The 20388-nt window shown below is 38.0% G+C and overlaps 1 protein-coding gene across 11 annotated transcripts in view; it reads left to right on the forward strand.

Moving 5' to 3' along the window:
• Nucleotides 1-20388, forward strand: part of PIK3CB (phosphatidylinositol-4,5-bisphosphate 3-kinase catalytic subunit beta) — an 89092-nt gene that overhangs the window by 57732 nt on the left and 10972 nt on the right. For all 11 annotated transcript variants that reach the window (XM_085587525.1, XM_085587526.1, XM_085587524.1 and 8 more), the window contains 12 exons: nucleotides 1596-1778; nucleotides 2031-2201; nucleotides 2656-2733; nucleotides 5285-5536; nucleotides 5853-5949; nucleotides 6743-6873; nucleotides 9773-9826; nucleotides 10515-10703; nucleotides 15406-15527; nucleotides 16398-16541; nucleotides 17516-17615; nucleotides 19658-19836. In XM_085587525.1, the coding sequence (XP_085443651.1) occupies nucleotides 1596-1778; nucleotides 2031-2201; nucleotides 2656-2733; nucleotides 5285-5536; nucleotides 5853-5949; nucleotides 6743-6873; nucleotides 9773-9826; nucleotides 10515-10703; nucleotides 15406-15527; nucleotides 16398-16541; nucleotides 17516-17615; nucleotides 19658-19836 (1700 nt within the window). The remainder of the gene's footprint in view (nucleotides 1-1595; nucleotides 1779-2030; nucleotides 2202-2655; nucleotides 2734-5284; nucleotides 5537-5852; nucleotides 5950-6742; nucleotides 6874-9772; nucleotides 9827-10514; nucleotides 10704-15405; nucleotides 15528-16397; nucleotides 16542-17515; nucleotides 17616-19657; nucleotides 19837-20388) is intronic.

Consider the following 20388-nt stretch of genomic DNA (forward strand, 5'->3'; position numbering starts at 1 on the left):
AATGTATTTACCTGCCACTATAATAGATTAGGCCGCTGACATTTCAAATGTTTCAAATGCTTCTGCTGCCAGCTCTGACCTTCAGAGCTATTAACAGTTCAAATCTGAGCTGCTTTTTAGAGCAGTAAGCTCTCTTCTAGACTTCACTACTTGCACTGAGCACTGGAGTCATCCCAGGAGAGTTAGAAAGGAAGGTGTGGGGGCTGTTCTGTCAATTCTTGCAGTTGCAAGATTGAGAGAAGGAAGTATTGAAGTAGTTTTGTCTGGAAGGTGTGGGTGAGCTGTAAGAGCTCTGTGGTTGTCGCTGGAGCAGGAGAGACTGCTCCTCATCTCTGTGACATGTCTGTTAAGATCATCTGGGGAGCAAGGCAGCTGTCAGAGAGCACCAGCTTCCTGGGAAGAAAGTGTTATTCCCTGTCTACCACTAGCAGTTATGGCAGGAAAAGAAAGCCTTCACTCTGTGGCAGCTTTCTGAATGGGGGAAGCTGTTGTGAACCAGGCAGAAACTGAGAAGACACAGAATTAATTTTGTGTGACTCTGCAGAGTTTGCTTCTTCCATTGAGGCAGCTTGGCTTCTTACCAGTTATTATATAAATGAAGTATTTATTTATATAATAAATATGCAGTATTTATATAAATAAAGCACAAGTCAAAAGAATCTAAGCAGACAACACTGCACATTTGTCAATAACTAGGTTTAGGTTGCTCACATCTTCAGAATTGGGCATATAAATAAAAAATAAGAAAACCTGAAAAAATGAAACAACAAAACCCCATTGCCTCCTGAATCAACCTTTGCAACTTTACCTGTAAAAAGCACAATGCGGTAGATGAAGGGAGATGAAAGGTTTCACAGAAGATCTTGTACTTTAGGAACTTGAAATTAATTTAAACCTCCTTTTTAATTTACAAAAGAGAGTACCTTTTTACCTTTATCTTTTTAGAACACATTAAAATTAGAGATACTTTGGAAATAGGTTGAGAGCCTCCAAGGGTTTTAATTAAAAACTTACTTTAAAAAATGCAGTCTTTTCATGTTACGTTCAGAATGCTACAGGTACTGGCCACTACTCCTCTTTTCTGCTCTCCTCCCAATGTGGTGGTGGTTTTCTATATACATTACATTTACAATTTCTTCTACTTTCTTACTTGAAGCTTTTTCTTCTGAGTTCTGTGATACTTAGAAAGAGGATAACTTGCTAGTCGCCAGAAAGATGAAAAATTAACACATCTAGTACTGCTAAATACTTTGAAATGCATCATAATTTATTGTCTACCTCATTCAACATTCCAAAATACAACCTTCTAGGTCAATACATTGCTCTAGAAGTCTTTAAATCACTGCTAAATCAAATAAAGGCCTATGTTTTTAAAAGTATTGCTGATAATATAAATGTTTGGGAATTAACTTCTTACGGCTTTTAGGGTGTGTATTATTTTGATTACCCTAAACATACAGACTTTTAACTGTTAATACAGTCTGGATTTAACAGTTATTATTTCTACCTATTTTCTTACGTGTGTTACAGTTTTAGCCTTGTGTGTCTGCCTAAGACAAGTTTGACCTTCATTATTCCTGCTTGTGTTTTGTTAGGATGTATTTAGTTTCCAGGTGTCCCCTAACATGAATCCCATCAAGCTGAATGAGCTGGCAATCCGAAAACGTTTGACTATCCATGGAAAAGAAGATGAGGAAGTTGATCCTGCTGATTACGTGCTGCAAGTTAGTGGAAGGCTGGAATATGTCTTTGGTGATCACCCATTAATTCAGTTCCAGGTACACAGAGCTTTTTGGAACTTGATGTAACAATTCCCTGCTGCCTTGGCCAAAGGTGCTTCCTCCCATCCCTCCTATCCCATTACTGAACAGCAACATCTCCCTCCTCATGTCTGCAGCCCCTTGCAGTTGTAAAACACATGAGCACCATTCCCTTTGTATCTCTGTAATGAATTCTTTGTTTCTGTGGTGCGGAAGTTGCTGCGGGAATAGTCTGTTGGCTGCTAACAGCTGTTTTCCCTGGGCTTTCAGTACATCCGCAACTGCGTGATGAGCAGGACCCTTCCCCAGCTGACCCTGGTGGAGTGCTGCACCATAAAGAAGATGTGTGAGCAGGAGATGATTGCCATAGAAGCTGCCATAAACCGAAAATCCTCCAACCTTCCTCTTCCTCTGCCACCAAAAAAAACAAGAGCAACAACTGTGAGTTCGTGGGGAGAATGTCTGATACCCAAAGGGAGCAGTGGCTCGTGGGATATAAATCACAGTGCCTGGGGTTTGTGCTGTGCCTGCTGTGTTCCAGTGTAGGTCACCTGGGTCAACTCAGAGCCTCCTGTTGCTTGGAAGATTTACCTCAGAAACATAAATGTGGACAGATCTTTGCTCAGTTACACACTCAGGAGTTACGCAGAATGAACTATAAATTCTGGATTGTGAGGATGTGATGTATGTTCTCACCCCCAGCTCTCTTCCAGCTGAGTCTCCTCTTGTAGCTATGATAACCAATTTATCTTTGAGGATTTCAAATTTATGTTTTTAACTGCATTTTTTTTTTTTGTTTGTTTTTGATATTTTTGCTTAAACTGCTTGGCTTACGAAATAGGTCTCAATGTTACTGTGGTGTAGAATGAACTTGTATCTTTGTTTCTCTTCTCAGAGTGTGTGGGACATTTCTAACCCTTTCAAGATTATTCTATTAAAGGGCAATAAACTAAACACAGAAGAAAATGCCAAAGTAAGTAACCGTGTCTGGTATCAAAAGACATTCTGTTCATTGTTTTCATGATTTTCAATGCTAAGTGAACTCAAAATAATACAGATTTCAGCATTTTTCATGATTCCCAATTGCATTGGTAGCACAGGTCAAAATCTGATGTTTTTGCTAATATGTTCCTTTATTACCTGAAGTTGGATGTGTGCATTGGAGTATTGCATTCATTGTGTCAGTATTACATAAATATTCATTAGTATTTGATTTTTTTAAAAATATGGTTTCTCTAAAATGCTGGTAGTGGTGTGAAATTAGATCATTTTAAATAGGTTGTCATAAACACCTTACACAAGTAAATTAAATATTAAATGTGTTAAAGTGCAACATGGTATTTTTGTAGTCCTGAATATGTTCTGTATGTCTAAACTTGGACTGTGTGCTTTTATACAATCTGTCTTTTATTTTCTACACATGAGGAACACAAAGAAAGAAAGCTGGAGTATCATTTCCTGTAAAAATATACATGACTGGGCTACTGAGTGCTGTACAGACCACAAGTTGTTAACATGTGGGAATTTATTGCACAGCTACTTTAATGCCCTTAATGCCTTACAAAACACTTTCCTGTGAGGTAGAGCAACATTAAACTCCTTTATTTTGTTCAGAAATCAGTAAATTGTGTAGCTAATCCTGTAGATAAGGAAAATACTCAGTTAACCATTTATATTTGCTGTTCTCATGCTTTATTCAGGATACTTGGTGCATCTTTTTCATTCAAAACTTGTTACAACCTCCTTGTAAATTAGCAATCCTACAGTTTGATCAACATCAAAAAGTTTTACATTACAGATAAATGATCCAAAGCTACATTTTAATACCTGAGACACTGTGAATGTGGCTGCAAAACCAGGTGCTTCCCTCTTCCTTATCTAAACCATTATTTAGCTAGTTCCAATATCTTCTTAACTCTGTTCTGTAGACTCTTAAATTTTTAAAAGGAAAGATTAAAGAGCTATCAGGAGTTTCTAGGGTGGATTTTTTCATGCTTAGAAAAGTGACTTCTGGTTAATATCAGTATGCTTTTAGGGGAAAAACAATGAAAATATTTTCTAAGCTTGAGAAGAAACAGGAAAAAAGCAGGCAGTTCTTTCATATTGGCACCTGTGGGTACCATCTAAATGTTATTTAGTATTTTAAATGCTTTTTAGTCTCGAAAAATTACAAGTCCTGTGGTAACCTAGAATAAGAATGAATGCAGTGACCCTGCAAACCTGTGCCTGTTTCCCGGCCTTGTCTGTGCACAGTGTTACAAAATTGTCACTGTTTAGAATGTATTTGTTTTCCAGCCCTGATTCTAAGGCTGTTTAATTCACTGGCATTGTTCCTGTAGCCCCACTGTGCTGTGGATAAGCCAATATTCATCCATTTCTGCTGAACCCACCACCAAGGTTCACAAATGCAGTGTTTGTAGTGGGGAACAAAACATTTGTCAGCTGGGTAGCACTGCCCCAGTGTGAGCTGGGTGGGGACATCCACCTAGGGCACAAGTGACCTCTCCCAGCAGTCCAACACCCCATTTTCCAAATACATGACATTGAAAATGGGTGGGTTTTTTTTGTTTGTTTGTTTGTTGTTTTTTTTTTTTGTCTTCGTCTTTGGCCACTCCATCAGTACACACCATTTAATTTGTAAAAGGGGCATATCAGAATGAAAAGACGAAAAATTAGGATCCAATCCCTTACATTAACAGGATCAGAAGTCATGGAACTAGAGAGATGAATTTTTTTTTTCCCAAAGCCACTATCAAATTTAATATCTCTCTCTTTCCCTTGCAGTGCTCAGCAATAATATGATAAAGGGTATGTGGGGAAGGTTGATTGAGGAGCAGAGGGAACCTGAAACATCAGATCACTTTTACACATTTAACATTGAGGACTTCTTTTTGGTGTTGACCAAAAGATTACATTTATGGGTTTTTGTCTCTTTGTGTCTCTCACTGATATTTTGGAAGGCCACCTGAAAGAAGCTGGCACATTTCACTCGGCAGTTTTCTGTGTATATATGTTATTGAACAGAAATGTAGAAATTAAACAGAAAAATGAAGGACGATCAGAAAAACATCTTAGCGTTGACCTGTAATGAGTTTAATTTCAGTGCCAGTAACTCTAGCTTCTTTGTCGAGTTCTCCTTCTCCTTTTCTGATCATTGTTCTAGCTACCTGGTTTTGTTGGTTTCTGGGTACTAAAGACAAAACAATCCCTGGAAATCATGTACATTGCTGTTATTATTACAGGTGACTCCTGTTAGGGTCAGCAGTGTTCCCTCTGTATGTTTTTAGAAATAGTTTAAATAAAAAGTGAGTTATTTCTTAAGCTGAAAAAAAACCCCAAATATTTCTCATTTAGAAGCACAAATTGGTTATACCTGGAGATTTGAATTTGTATTCAGAAAACTAGTCTTCTTCATTCTGCTTAGTTGTTTGATGAATTCATATGTATGTATGTTCTATATATTATTCTATGCAGAATTTTGTAGTTCTGTGACGAGCTTAAAGTCTTTCATTTCTTTATGGCAGGTTCATGTTAGGGCTGGTCTTTTCCATGGTACAGAGCTCCTTTGTAAAACAACTGTAAGCACAGAAATATCTGGGAGAAGTGACCACGTTTGGAATGAAGTGCTGGAATTTGAAATCAATGTCTGTGATCTGCCAAGGATGGCAAGGCTCTGCTTTGCTGTTTATGCTGTCATGGATAAGATGAAAACTAAGAAGTCCACCAAGGCAATGAATCCTTCCAAATACCAAACCATTAGGAAAGCAGGAAAAGTGGTAATTATTTAATTTCTTTTCCTTGAGTGACCTCTTAATTATATCAAAATGAGCATCCAGAAATCTTTCCTTGTCCTCGCTTTAGTGCTCAAGAATGCAACATGAAAAGAAAAGATATTAAAAGCAGTGTATGCATTAAGAATTGCACATCTTTTTATAAAACTTTTTATACTTCTCAGTGATTAATTTCTTTTCTGAAAGGTATCACCATTTGAAAGAAACCCCAAGCCACCGTCTCAGTTTTATGTATTTTGCAGTGTTTTCTGTGTAGTAACATTTGCTGGCATCTCCATATAACAATTCTTTCCTTTGGCAGCATTATCCTGTAGCCTGGGTAAATACCATGGTCTTTGATTATAAAGGACACTTGAGGAATGGAGAACTGGTACTGCACAGCTGGTCATCATTTCCTGGTAAACCTCAGCTTTTCAGATTTGGACTTTGGGTTTGGGAGAGAGTGGGATTCAATAGCAGAATATTTACTGTATGCATGTTCAGTTCTCTTGTAATAATCTCTTTATATTTTTAATTTTTCTGTGGATAAATCTACAACATTTTAATCTCTTTCCTGAAAGTATTGTTTAGCAGGAAAGATGAAGAGCAAGAAGCAGTGTTCTAAAAGTTTCATCTATTATGGAAGGAAAAACACATAAAATAGATACATGATTATATCTGGTCTTATTTGCTTTTAAGGTACAGTTTAGATTTTATTTGCTACCTATGCCATGTACCCCAAATTGAATAGATCAATTATAACATAAGTGGTAATATTTGCACCAGCAAAAATTGTGTATTAGAATTTTGTATTGTTCTCTGATGCTGAGATCAAGTAGTGGGAGTGTCTGGAGCCTCGTGCCACTCTGATCCCATCCTGAGGAACCCTATCCCAGCCTGGCTGGCCTGAAGCTCTGCTCTCCATTTGATCCAAAAGATGTGTCCTGCTTTGCAGAAGCTGCAGATCTCACTGGCATTTGTTTCACTGTAGGGATAGCTCAGCTTCCCTGGACTGTTATGGTTCCTTAAGGAAATCAGTTTCTCATGGGGTGATAATCCAACATTTGGGAACGCAGGAGGCAGTTTATGCTGGAAATACAGAGCACTGCACTAAAAGTATTGTGCAGCAAAACATGCTCTGTCCATTTTATAAGAAAGTGATTTCTTACTGCTTGCTGGCCTGTAATATTAACTGTTCTATCTACGTTTCAGATGAACTTGAAGAAATGTTGAATCCCATGGGAACCGTCCAGACCAACCCTTACACTGAAAATGCAACAGCTTTGCACATTAGATTTCAGGAATACTCAAAACAGCCTATTAATTACCCTCCCTTTGATAAGGTAAGGGATGTCCTAAAGAGCAGTCATGAATGCTTATGTGGAAGTAGTTGTATTTTCTTTTCTTTCAACTCTGCCTTTTCCAGTGAATTCCCTTTTTGCTGCCTTTTAATCACGGTACTGCAGTTTGTTAAACTTGCACTGCATGAGTGGCAGTGCTTGACTTCAGGGTCTATTTTGAAGATGTACACTTTTAAAAGTGGGCTGTACATGGTCTTTTGAAAGTCGAAAGCAAATCAGTTTCCCATATGAATGGTCTTACAAAAAGCTAAATTTATCTGCTATTCTGGAAACCTTCAAACTGTTCTTGCCTGTGATCTGTAAAGATCTGTTCTCTCTTGGTACAAATGTGTGTTAGCCACTCTTTGGGACACTGCCCTGTGAGCTCAAGTCCTTTAAAGGATAAATGGACTTCTTAACACTAGGTGCAAAGGGCTTTCTGAAGGTCTGCTCTTGGACTAAATCCACTGAAGTGGCCCTGCAGTTTTCTACAGATGAAGACAAGAATCTGTCTCAAAAGGAAGTGTATATTTGGAATACATGTGGTTATTTCTGTAGTGTGAAGGATAGATGGAAAGTTGTTCAGAAATTAGAAAAAAAGTTATGATCTGAAAACAAGTAATGAAATAAGTCTTAAAACAGACTGCTAATGATACATTATAAAAGTCAGGCTTAACTCACATATACATTAGTCTGAATTTTGGTTTGGGGAAAGTTAATAAAAGCCTAGAAAAATTGCTTCTTTTTTTTTTGGAGGATTTTGCACCTTTGAGGGGCATGAAAAAAAAGTCTGAAATTGCCAAGTTTTATCGTCTTGTTCAAAGTCAGATTTGGGATTTAAGGTTCATAAAAATGAGATCAAGTAACAAGACAGGGTTTCTTTTGTTTCAGTTTAGGTGAGTAGCATTTCCCCCTCCTTGTCAGCACAGTACTTTTTCTTTTACTCAAATTTTACAACATTGGAAATGCAGTAAAAGCTAAACCAGTACTGACAATTGCTGCTTTATTTATGGCTGACCAGTTAATGCTTCATAGTGGACATACTTTATCCAATTTTGATATTGCTTTATTTGTAATGCTTTAAGGTTTTTGCTCGTTACACTTATAGGTATTTAGTTTTGAAAGAAAAAAAATTGATGTACATATTAGGCTAAGTAAAAGTGTGTATCTTTAGTAATCACATATTTGTTCTGGCTCTGGCGTTTCTTCTCTTTGTCCCTGCAATACCAAGGTCTCAGGAAGTTAAAACCCTGGGCTGAATGCAGCCAATAGATTTTACTGGGTGAGATAGAGAGTGTAGTGACATTAAGGTAGGGTCTAATGGTCTTCATCCCTTGTGACTTTCAGCTTCGTTTAACTCAATCTCCTAAAGATTCTTTCGGTGAAGGTTCTGTTGAATGAGGAGTGATGTTGCAGCAGCTGGAATTACATCAGCTGAGGATCTGTCTCACAATGCTCCAGCTGAGACTTGCTTGCTCTATGGCTGCTTCTTATTTTCCCAGTGTTGTTGCTGGTTTGTGCCAAGAAAACAAAGAATCAGATGCCAGATTTTTGTTTTGAGAAACATAATGTGCAAAAATAGATTAATCTTTTCAATCATATCATTAACCTACTTGCACAGTGCGGAGCTGTTTGGGACTGAGAGAGCAAAAGTGCCTGGACCAGGGATAAGAAACTTGTCTGAGACAAGAGCCATGGTGGGACTGGTCCATGGCCAGTGCTGCAGGCACATCGTGGGGCTCAGGATTCACTTGAACAAAGCTGGACTTGCAAAGACTTTGAAAATTTATTTGCAAATAGAGTAACTCTGCAAAGCACGGGGAGCCAAGAATCAAACACAGAATTAGGACACTGTGGTTTTGTTTATGCATGTTTTCACACACAGTATGTAAATAAGCTTTTTTAGCCAAGTAGCAGATGTAATACATGATGTTAATGAGAGTTTCATACAGAGAAATGAAATAAAACAAGTTAGGATGCCTTTCTAAGGATTTTAGCTGCTGGGTATTTATGCTCTGATTATTGCAGACTTTTGTTGTTTCTCTTACTCAAGTCTTGATGGACCTGTGACCCCCAGACCAGCTGGGGTGCTGTTGTGTTCTTGGCTGACAGGAGAAGCAGAGCTGTCAGGGAAATGAGATGCTGGAGCTCCTTAGATTTTTTCTTTATTGAGATTTTATTTCATTATTTGTTCTACAAAGCAGCAGCATCTGACAGCTGTAGACAGACATACCTGGCCAGTTTAGCATTGTAACACCTGGTTTGGTTGCAGTAATGTGCAGAATGCACTTTGAAGAACTGCATTTACTTCTAGACTTAATTCTCCATTATGGGTTATTGCATGAACCTCAAAAACCAAGTAAAATGTTCAAAAGAAAAAAAAAAAAAGGAAGAGGAGATCCAAGATCTAGAGAAGTACCTGAACACCCTGACTGAGATCGTATGGGCAGTCTGAGAGCATGGTGAAAGGACTGGGTTTGTGGATTCTTTCTGGGATTCAGGGCTAGAAGCATGGATCCATGGGCATGGAAACAGTGCCTCTGGAAACTGCACAAGTAGAGGTGAGAATGCAAAGGATAACTTAGAGTTGAGGAATTGGTTTGCTGTGGAGAAAAATAAGAAGCAAATGCAGAAACAGAAAGCAAGATGTCATCGGGAAGGCTGTTTAATTTAGGAGTGATGAAAAAGGAAATAGTGGAGGTCATCATAAGCATTGCTGTTCCTGATCTCCCTAGGTGAGAAAAGGGACACTGCACACAAGTCCATGTTATAACACTGGATATACACAACTTCCTAAAAGATAGCAACATTTCCTTATCTTCTTTGTTTCTGTAATGCTTATTCTAGCAATGTAGTCAGATTTGGGGTTAAATCTAATGTATTTAAAACCAACTTCTTGCAGATACTTGAAAAGGCAGCTGAGATTGCAAGAAACAGTGACAATGCTGCAATGGCGGTGAGCATCATCTAAAGACTATTTTAAAATTAATTTTCTGGGGGTTTTTGGTTCTTATCTTCTGCATCAATCTAGAAATAAGTCAGCTGCTCAAATAGCAATTCTGGATCTGTTTTCTTATTCACTTCGATGAACTGCTTTAAAATTCAGATATATATATCTGCTTTTTCCAATATATTTTGGACTTGTCTATATTTTGTCAAAAAGCTTTACATACTCTGGATTTGGAAGACAGCTAATATTTACATTAGAGCTGAAAAGCAATTTAGGACTAGAAGACCAAAAGTGTCTGCCTACTTGGCAAATGTGTTTTCTTTCGACTGTTGCGAAAGTACTTTTTTATTGCTAATGAGAAGAAATTATTATATATGTATCTAAGTTTGCTCATTTGAAAAATAGAAGAAGAAAGTATATGCATCCTAAACAAGAGTGCTCCGTGATGGAGTTGGAAAACAGAAATATTGCCATCTAGCGTCCTTAACTCTAAAGTTGAGTTATTTTTTCAGAAAGTTCTGCACACTGGATTTGGAATCTGTTACAATGCCTACAGTAAGGAATCGGAAAGAAAGGCACAGTGGTCATTTCCTTGTGCTTCATGAGTTTTTATCTGCTGTATACTTGCTTGTATTTGAGCTACCATACCATAATCTTAATGAATTTATCAAATTACACATTTCTCATTTCCTAGGGTCGAGGTGGTAAGAAGTTTTATGTTGTGCTAAAAGATATAATGGAAAGAGATCCTTTATCTCAGCTTTGTGAAAATGAAATGGATCTCATTTGGACTTTGCGGTATGACTGTCGTGAAAATTTCCCACAATCGTTGCCAAAACTGCTGCTCTCTTTAAAGTGGAACAAACTTGAAGATGTTGCTCAGGTAAGGGAAAAGACAATGATGGTGGGGAAAAAAGCTTAAGTTAAATAATCAGTAAACAGGATTTCTTTCCCAAGTCTAGCCAGTTTGAAATGGTGCTATTGTGCAGGCTGGAGTTCAGTGTCTAACTTCTGCAGCCTGGACATGTAAAGAACTTATTCTCTCAAAGAGAATCCCTAAACCAAAACCAAAATGCATTTCAGGGGTCCTCTGAATGATGAGAAAAGCACAGTGGATATTTATAGAGGCTAATGTTAAAACCTTGTGCTCAGATTTGGTGTTAAAAGCAAAAATTTCCCATACTCATCCAGTGCAGCCCTGTGGTCCAGCACAGTCCAGTCAGCCTGGACTAGGCTGTGTCCAGCTGAGTTGGGAGTATCTCTACCAGTGGAGACTCCACAGACTATGGGCAACAAAGTCCAGTGCTTGACCACCCTTACAGCAAGAATGTTTTTTATAAGGCTATTAAAAAAAAAAACAAACAAACCTTTGTAAATCAAGATCTGAAATAAAATTTCTTATGAAAATTGTTAAGGTGCTCAAATACTATAAAATCCATATCTCGGAGTGGGCAGTTAAAAGTAACCAAGGCAGACAGATGGTTTTTCAAAGATATGTGAGACCCACCAGTGCTACAAAACACATAATTCTTATCCTGTCTCTTTTACCAAAGAGTCTCTTTAAAATAACTTATAAGGATGCAAGGCTGGTGCTGTGATACAAGGTGCATTTTTAATAAAATTGTTGCTTTTGTTTGCTGCACAGACATGCAAGGTTGTTTCACTACACTGTAACAAAGTTGGTGTTGCTGCCTTTTGCTGTATTTACCCAAATAGAATCCAACTCTTGGGGCATTTTTTGGGAATAGGTTGAACTTTAATACAGGAAAAATTATATGAGCTGATAGTAAGACCATCCCTGCTTGATAGACTGGTTTTAAAAGTAATAAAACAACAGGTTCCTGGACTGGTATTTTAGTCAGATTGTGTACAGTGAAGTTTGGGCCAAACTAAAAAGTCTGGCCCAAGTTACCAAGCACATGTGTTGTTCTGGTCTTCCTGCAAGAATTCAGATCTAAATGACATAAATGCTCACCTTCTCACAGACCACTACACTGACATAATGTTCATGTCTTTTCCTGAGCCTCATTTAAAAAATTTTCAACTACCTTTTTTGACTTTCATAAACTTAGAGCTAAAAAGCATTTTCTGTGGAGGGTTATGACTGATGGTATAAAACTCTATTGCCCCTTAGTATTCTGACCTTCACCTGTTACAAGCTATGTGTTCTGGGAAGAAAAGGCAGTCCATGAAAATCTATCTTCTGTCTATCCATTATATGATTTTTTGTGATTATCCAGTCAGTCAGACTCTTAGTTTGCTCCAGCAGAGTTCATTTTCTGCTACATCTTTCCTCCTAGCCAGGTGTATATGTTCTGTGAACTTCTGAAAATAAATGGCATTTCATCCCAGTTCCTTGTCAGTGCCATGAACACTACACTAACAAAATTGAACACTCACACATTCCTTGCTCACTTGTGTTCTTTCATGTGCAAGAATCCTGTTCCTTAGTAGTTCCATTACTTCTGAATTTATTGCCCACTATTAAAAGTTATCTGGAAATCAGAACTGTAGAAAGACAAGCAGGAACTTGTTTGTTCCTTAAAATATGTGAAATAAAAGGCATTCTGAGTGCTGGGACTTTAAAATATGGCCCTTGGTGGCAGTTTTGAAAAGTTACTTCAAGTATGGATATTAGCTGACAGTTCAAAGTCCTTTACACTTGGAAGCATTAAATATTATATATACATAAACCTTTTTATTTAAACAGATGGCTGAAAATGTGTTCTTGTCTTGTTACTGTTTACTTTCTGGAAGGAATATGGTATTTATGTTTGCCTATCTATAGACAATAGTGCAGTTTATATCGTAATACTGGTTTTGGCAATGTGAAGAGTCTGAAAAATGAGATCTTACTTTAAACATGCTGAATATTTCTGTAGTACACAGATATGTCAGTACTCCTAATTATTTACTTTACTTTTTCAGGTAAGGCAAGACAGCCTCCATAATTTTAGGAATTCCAAAATTATCAGGACTTATAATTTACTTCCCATTAAAATTAAATACTTGCTGTACCAGCTGTAGTTGTCTGCTACAATGTGCACACTGTTGTACCAAATGTTGTTTTAATGCCATTTTTAGATGTATTGTAGTAAGTCTTGACACTTCAAGAAAGAAGTTCAAAAAACCCTAAACACAGTACAACAAAACAATACAACCCAAAGAAGCAATCAAATATCAGCTGTTTATAAGAAAAAGCAATCAAACACCAGCTGTTTTTAAGCAAATGGACTTAATAACTATATTTTTGTTTTTATTAATCCAGCTTAAAAATAGTGAGGCTCTTTTAGAAATGGACTCTTTGGTATTTGATTGTAGACTATCTTTAATCTGTTAGTTCAGTGGTCCATGAAGTTATGTCCAGTGGATTCAAGCAGCTTTCCTGAATTATTTACCATGATTTACCAAGCCCTCATTGGATTTGCAGGACTTTAGCAGAATGGTTACACTGAAGGAATTGCCCTTCCTGCTGCCATAACCTCCCTGCTCAGCAGAGTAGCATGGTGGCAGAACTTGTTATGAGAATTCTTAGGCAGTATTTATTCTCAAAGCAGAATTAAAACAAAATAAAATTAAAATAATTAAAAAAAAAAATCCACTTACTTCCACTTACTTAATCATCATTAATGAGAAGTAGAGAAAGGACAACTGAAATACTTGAAATAATTTTAATAAAAATACTGACCTGTGCTTAATTTTATTGTCTCATATAGTCTTCTTAGGGAAGAAATTGTGGTTATTTCTTTATAGGAGAAAATATTGATACACCAAGGCCAAATTGAAGTATTCTCTGAAACATGCCTTGTTCATTCTCATTGTAACCAACTGTACAATGATTTCAGCAAAGGGATGAGCTCTGTATTTTCAAATCTGCTTCCCAGCAAATGTACATTTACTGTAAAAAAGTCATGTGGACCATGACTTTCACTGCCTGATGTATGAGGCATGTGGGGCCACGGGAGTTCATTTTCCAGACTATTTCAGGTTCTCCATTTCAATCATTCAGTATTAACAAAATGTCTCTATATTTTTGCTGTTTCTGCACCTGATTTACAGTAGATGATGTAGAAATTCTGATCGTTTTGGCAGAGCTGCTGTTCACATTTTCAGTGTCTGCCTTGTGCATTAAATATGTACTCAGGGTTAGTATTGCCTGCAGTGCTTCAGTGCCAGTGTTCCTGCTATGGAAATGTTGGTGGCTGCAGTCCTTGACATCAGGACTGGCTTCATTGACCCTTGCTGGGTCAGTAGATTTTGGAGTGTACTTTTGAGTGTGTTTTTCTGTGGGAATGTGACATCTATGTTTGAAACACCTTTAGTTTTACTTTACATCATTATGGATTGTGCATGTGTCCATACCTGTATTTGCCCATGGAAACAGTTTAGATGATCCTTTCTTCCTTTTGTGGAGTTGTAGCACAGCCCTGGTGTTGTGCTATGATTCTGCCCATTTCTTGCCTTCTGTATTTCACAAAAATGATGACTCAGTTCAGAATCTGCCCCCAAGGTGTATAAATGATGTTATAAACGTGCCTGTTAAATGTGGGCTGAGAATGTGAATTCATATTAGTCCTACTGGAACTAGAAGCAGGAGCGGATGGGTGACATTGTAGAAATAAAGGTTTTTCACTGCTGTAAAGTCATTATGAAATCAGGAGAAAAACAAGATCTTCTTAATTATTCAGATTTTATAAGTTGCTATTGAAATATAAGATAACCTGTGTTACCTAATTTGTAGGGGAGGGTGTTATTATCATGACTTGCTCCTACAGAAACATCTTGTGCTGTTCATACACTGAATTTATACTAATATGCATTTATATTAATGTGCATTAAAGTGTTTATTTGTATCTATAGTGCACTGTTTCAGTGATACAACTCTGTACATATTGCTCTCAGCAGGTAGCTGTGAGCTCCATAACACTGCAATAAAATCAATTTATTTTGTGAGGCCTCTAAATGTTCTTCTTTTTGGTAGTCCAAAGTTATGCATCACTGTATTCTGTCTTTTTTTCCAGCACATTATTGCATCAGTCTAGAGATTCTTCATTTGTTGTAATATCTAACCTGACTATTTTATTTTTCAATTTAAGCTCATTGCTATTCACAGTGAATGTTCAAAAAGGCTCCATCAGCTGAAGTGGATAAATAATAAATATTTTTGGTAAAGAAAGCTCTCTCTCAACAAAAACCTTTTTTTTTTTTTATCCTTAGTAGAAAAGTTTCACTATTGCTAAAATGGTTATACATTTATGAAAGCACTTACAAAACATCATATTTTTATTGAATGTCTGTTTTTAAGCCATACATATCTGGTGTTACCTAATTTTTGTTTACTGTGCATTGTGTCTGCATGTGAAGAAACTGGTTTTTCAGACTAAAAATAATTTGCATAATTTTAAAGAATGAGAAACTTAATCAGAAGTGGGCCCAGTTACCCCAAATTATTTCTTTCCTCTTTACACCCTGCCCCCCCCCGCCCCCCCCCCATGGCAGCTGGTCACCATCTTCTGTTCATTTGAGTGCCTTTATGATCAGTGAGACCCACCTGTGTCCTTACCTGTCACTTTTTTTTGGAACAGCTTCAGGCCCTCCTGCAGATCTGGCCCAAGCTGCTGCCCAGGGAGGCTTTGGAGCTTCTGGATTTCAACTACCCTGACCAGTACGTCAGGGAGTATGCAGTGGGGTGTTTGAAGCAGATGAGGTAGGTGAGGGTTTCTGGGAACTTCATTCTTTCTGCTCACAGGATAAAAGAACCCCAAGAGGAAAGAGCTGAACACACTGCATGCCATGAATAAGTGGCCAAATAAAGCAGTCTGATTTCTGGAGAGACTCACTGGCAGCTAAATAAAACCACCTTATTCTGACACCTTGTAGGAAATTATGATTATTTTCCATGTTGCAAGGAGAACACTAGTTCACCTTTGTCCCAGAGAGGACTGGGTGTTCATCCCTTTCTTGGGCAAAGGAGAGAGAGAAACTATGAGAGAAATGTTTTAATAACAAAGGGAGAAATATTCCTGGAGTCAAGTACTGTAACACCTGGCACCCAGCCACCTCCACTCTGCTGTACCATTTAATAGGAACGTGAGATGCAGCATGTAATAAATAATGGGAGAATTACAGAGAGCATTGGTTTGATTCACAGATTTCTTCATTCTCTGCAGTTCTTCCCTTATTGTATTTCATTTGCTCTTCTCTGTAACCTAGGGCAGGACTTGTGTAACATTATCATTACTGCACTTTTCCTGTCCTTGAATTCTGAATTCTCTGTGCTGAATAGTTTAGTGATTCATTTTTAATGGTCAAGGATAGACTTTTGGAGCAAAAAAAAAAAAATTTTTGACTTCTTTCCAATCCAAACAAGGAATTTGGGTGCTTAAAATTCCATCCTAAGAATGCATCTGGAATTATTTCCATCTGGAAGTTGCACTAAGTTGTTTGTTGTCCTTCTCTTTGTGATGGAAAAACTGGGACACACTCTTGGTATTGAACCAAATTCTGTCATTATTGGGTTTGTCATATGCACTTGAATTTCTAAACTATCATTAATCTTTTGTGTACCTCATCCTAGTGATGAAGAGCTCTCTCAGTATCTTCTCCAACTTGTACAAGTCCTGAAGTACGAGCCTTTTCTGGATTGTGCACTCTCCAGGTTTCTCCTGGAAAGAGCACTTGGTAATCGGAGAATAGGACAGATGTTATTCTGGCACCTGAGGTAGGAGATTTTCCTTTCATCTTTCTGAAACTATTGAGCCTGACTGGGCTTTCAAATATGATTTCTTGAGGATTTTTCTAAATGAGCCATTATCATAGTACCCCACAATTCCTCTTCATTTATTTATCTTTGGCATCTGTAGATCAGACCTCTCATTAAAAATAAATTAGAGTGGTCTGTAATCTACTCTTGGATGAAAGTATTCTAAACTGCATTCAGCTCTGACTACCTGATGAGTTAGGTTTGTAAATACCCCTAGTGTTTGTTTTGGCTGTGGGTGCAGTAAAAGCACAATATTTATACCTCATAGTTGGGAAAAAATTATTATTGTTGAAAGTCTAACAGAAAATAAAAGCTGTTCTGTGTATTCTTGCTACTTTTGATAAGCAGTTTCATGAATGGCAGAAGCCTTGGAGAATGGACTGGAATAGGTTGGATAGGTTGATTCTCTCTTTAGAAGACAATTTTAACATTTCTAGCTAAAAAGAGCAAGTGTTGCATGAAAATGTTTTGGAGGCTAATTGGCTCTGGTACAAAATTCAGTGGTTTGTTTCGAAGTGTTGTCCTTCAGGTAAATTGGGCTTTTCCCTTACAAAGAATGGCGAATGTGTTGTTTAAAGTCAGCCCTTCAGTGACTTCAGTGCTGCTCTGAATAAAAGAGGGTCCTGAAGCAGGTATTCAGTCACCAGCTCTTGGCATGACCCTGCTGCCCCTCGAGCAGCCCTGGGCCTCAAAGCAAGGATCCTGCATCCAAACTGGCCTGTCCTCATCATCTCTAGCACAGAGGGGTTCTAGCATCTAGGAAATCTGGCTTGTTTCAGCTACATGACCATGAGGTGTTCTAATGTTTGATGTGACCATGGGGTGGTCTAACATTTGTTTTGGGGTTTTTGTGTTTGTTATGGGTTTTTGAGTGACTGGAACGATGCAGTTGTGTGCATGCTGTGGTCTGATGAGCAGCTTTTCCCCGGCAGGTCGGAGGTTCACATCCCCGCCGTGTCGGTGCAGTTCGGTCTGATACTGGAGGCTTATTGCAGGGGGAGCGTGGCTCACATGAAGGTGCTTGCTAAACAGGTAGGGACTTCCCTTCCCTTTCCTGTCTCCCTGACTTATCCAAGCCTGGAAGCCCCATCCTTACTCCATTGCTCCGGGCAGGGTATTGGCTGCCTTGACAAAGTTGGGCAGTGCAGAGGAGAAGGAGGCGCAAGTAACACAGGGAATTAAAAGGGCTGAGTGATGGAGCAGCCTCCATGGCACAGAAGGCAGCCAGGGCTGTGGGGCCTCAGGGAGCTGGTTTTACAGTGCTCTAAGACCTGTGAGACACCTTCAGCACTGTCTGTGTATTCTGGACACAACAGAGGCTCTCTGGATTAACTGAAGAAGGGCTTCTGTGCATTTCAAGTTTTGCTCCCTGGAAGGGTAGCTTGTTCTAAATTTTACCTAGATTACTCCAGGACTACTTCCTGCAGCTTTGGCTTTTGTTAAAAGGTGTTGCAAATCACCCAAATACTCATTTTAGTGTTAATATAAGTCTGTCATTTACACACACATACACAAAGAGAGAGAACAAAGGAGGGATATGTTTGCTTTTAAATACCCTAGTAAGCATGACAAGTTTGCTTTTGAAAGCACAAGTAATTGCACCACCAGATCATTAAGAGATGCTCACAATTCATGTTTGAAGTCTCTAATGTGGTTTTAGTGAGTTAATTTAGATTGTGATCTTAAAAATATTTGAAAACTGGTCTCTTTTTGGAGTTAAAGTATTTACTGTATCAGGCCACAGAGATTCACTCAGTGAATGAGTAACTCTGATTGTGGTGTTTGTCTGCATTGAAACTGCTTTGGGAGCGTGTGGAACAGGGATGTTCTGTTGTGCTCTTTATTGCTGCAGCTCACAGGACATGGAAAAGACCATCTCTTCCATGTGTGCTCCTTAGCATTGTCAAAATCATGAAAAGAGTAGGTGGTGAAATGCTTTAAGTAATAGATGTAAGGTCAGTAAAGTTTTTGTGCACTTTACAGGAAGCAAATGTCAGTAGAATCAAAGAAGGGGCAAAAAAATTCCCAACTGTGCAAACACGGAAGAAATTCAAAGTAGAAATACTTCAAAAAGTTCCTGTTTGTACAACACAGGTTCCATTTTGTTCCCTTGTCACTGATGTTTGTACAGCTCCTAGAATAGTGGAAAAGCAGAGCCCTTTTGGTTTTGACAGATGGCTGACCTGGCAGGTCTCCACTGCCCAGTTTTATAATCAAACTCCATACAATTTCCACAGCATCCTGCCTGGCAGGATTCAGACTGTGGGAGGGGTGACTTTTGACTCAGCACCTTGTAAGTCAGGCTGAAGCTTCCTTGTATAGAAAAGAGCTTTCATGATTGTTGCATTGCTGCTGCTTGCTAGAGAATCTGTGTATCGCTCAGCACCTTAACTGGTGCAAGCACAGCTGATTGTTAGAAGAACTATTTAGTCAAAAAGTTGCTGAGATGCAGAAGTTTTATTTGCTGTATGTGCTGTCTAGGTTTGTCAGAGGGCTTTGCTCTGTCAGTGTTACACATTTACATCACCAGTTTCCTTAGAGATGTTGGAACAGTAAAAAACTTGGCAAAACAGAAGGGGGAAAGGAGTTAAATCCATCTATATTATTGCAAATAATTGCCTTGACTTTTTACACACTTCGAAGGTAAAAATTTTGCTTAATTGTGATGCTATGATTTTAAACACTGTAGGCAATTAAAGCTTTTGTGTTACTTCAGAATGCCTAGGGGGCACCTATGTTATGTGCTATGTTGAAATAGGGAACTAAAATTTGTACTTTGAAGAAGGAATATGTGTTAATGTGTCATACATTAAATGCCTCATTCTCTTTTTTTTGGAAATGTCAGGTCATGCTTTTAAAAGTGACTCAAAGTTTAGGAGATTTCATCTCATCAGTGTCTCTGTTAATTATGAAAATGGTATTTTTGAAACTTGAGCAATTGAATTTCCATCCATTATTTCCATTTTTTTTGAAGTTGTAGAATTATTTAATACTTGGTTTTGTTGTGAAATGGAATTTCACATTGTTACATCTCAAATCAGAGCAATAACTTAATGATAAAATATCTCTTTCAGGTGGAAGCCCTCAATAAAATGAAGACTTTAAATAGTCTAATTAAGCTGAATGCCATGAAGCAAAGCAAAGCAAAAGGAAAAGATGCAATGCATACGTGTTTGAAACAAAATGCTTACAGAGAAGCACTTTCTGACCTCCAGTCTCCTCTGAATCCTTCTGTTATACTCTCAGAGCTGCAGTAAGTAAAGAGTGAGCACAGTTTCACCATAGCTTTGCATGGCAGCAGTAGAGCAGGAACACATTTGTGTCTGAACTTCCTCTGGCTGCATTGTTCAGCGCATGCTGCCAGAAGGAACTTCTCCTGTAGTGACAGAAGCTCTGCTGTGCATCTTCTGAGGTTAAGGTATCAGGTAAATTGGAGGATTTTTTTGATCCAACATGAAACTTAATACTCTCTTAGTCAATGCATTACCAGGGCTAAACATGTTTAAATGTAAGCCTAAAAGTGAATTTTACTGCATTCCTGGCTTTTGTTTTTAACAATAAGCACAAAGGCCACAAAAACTTTCCACAACACTTAAATATAAAGTTTAAAATTTGATGGAAAAGGATATAAGGAAAACAGTTTTCTCTGAAAATGAGTATGCTTGATTTAAACAGTAGAGATACATTCACTAATCAGTATCAAATACATTCCATATGTAACAAATGTGTTCATAGCTTGGTGAGTGCTTGTGACATAGCAGCAGAATGAAAGCAGACAGAGCATTTAAGTACTTCCAGACTGGAA

This window comes from Lonchura striata, chromosome 9, assembly GCF_050655825.1.
Source record: "Lonchura striata isolate lonStrDom1 chromosome 9, ASM5065582v1, whole genome shotgun sequence".
In the NCBI taxonomy this organism is placed as follows: Eukaryota; Metazoa; Chordata; class Aves; order Passeriformes; family Estrildidae; genus Lonchura; species Lonchura striata.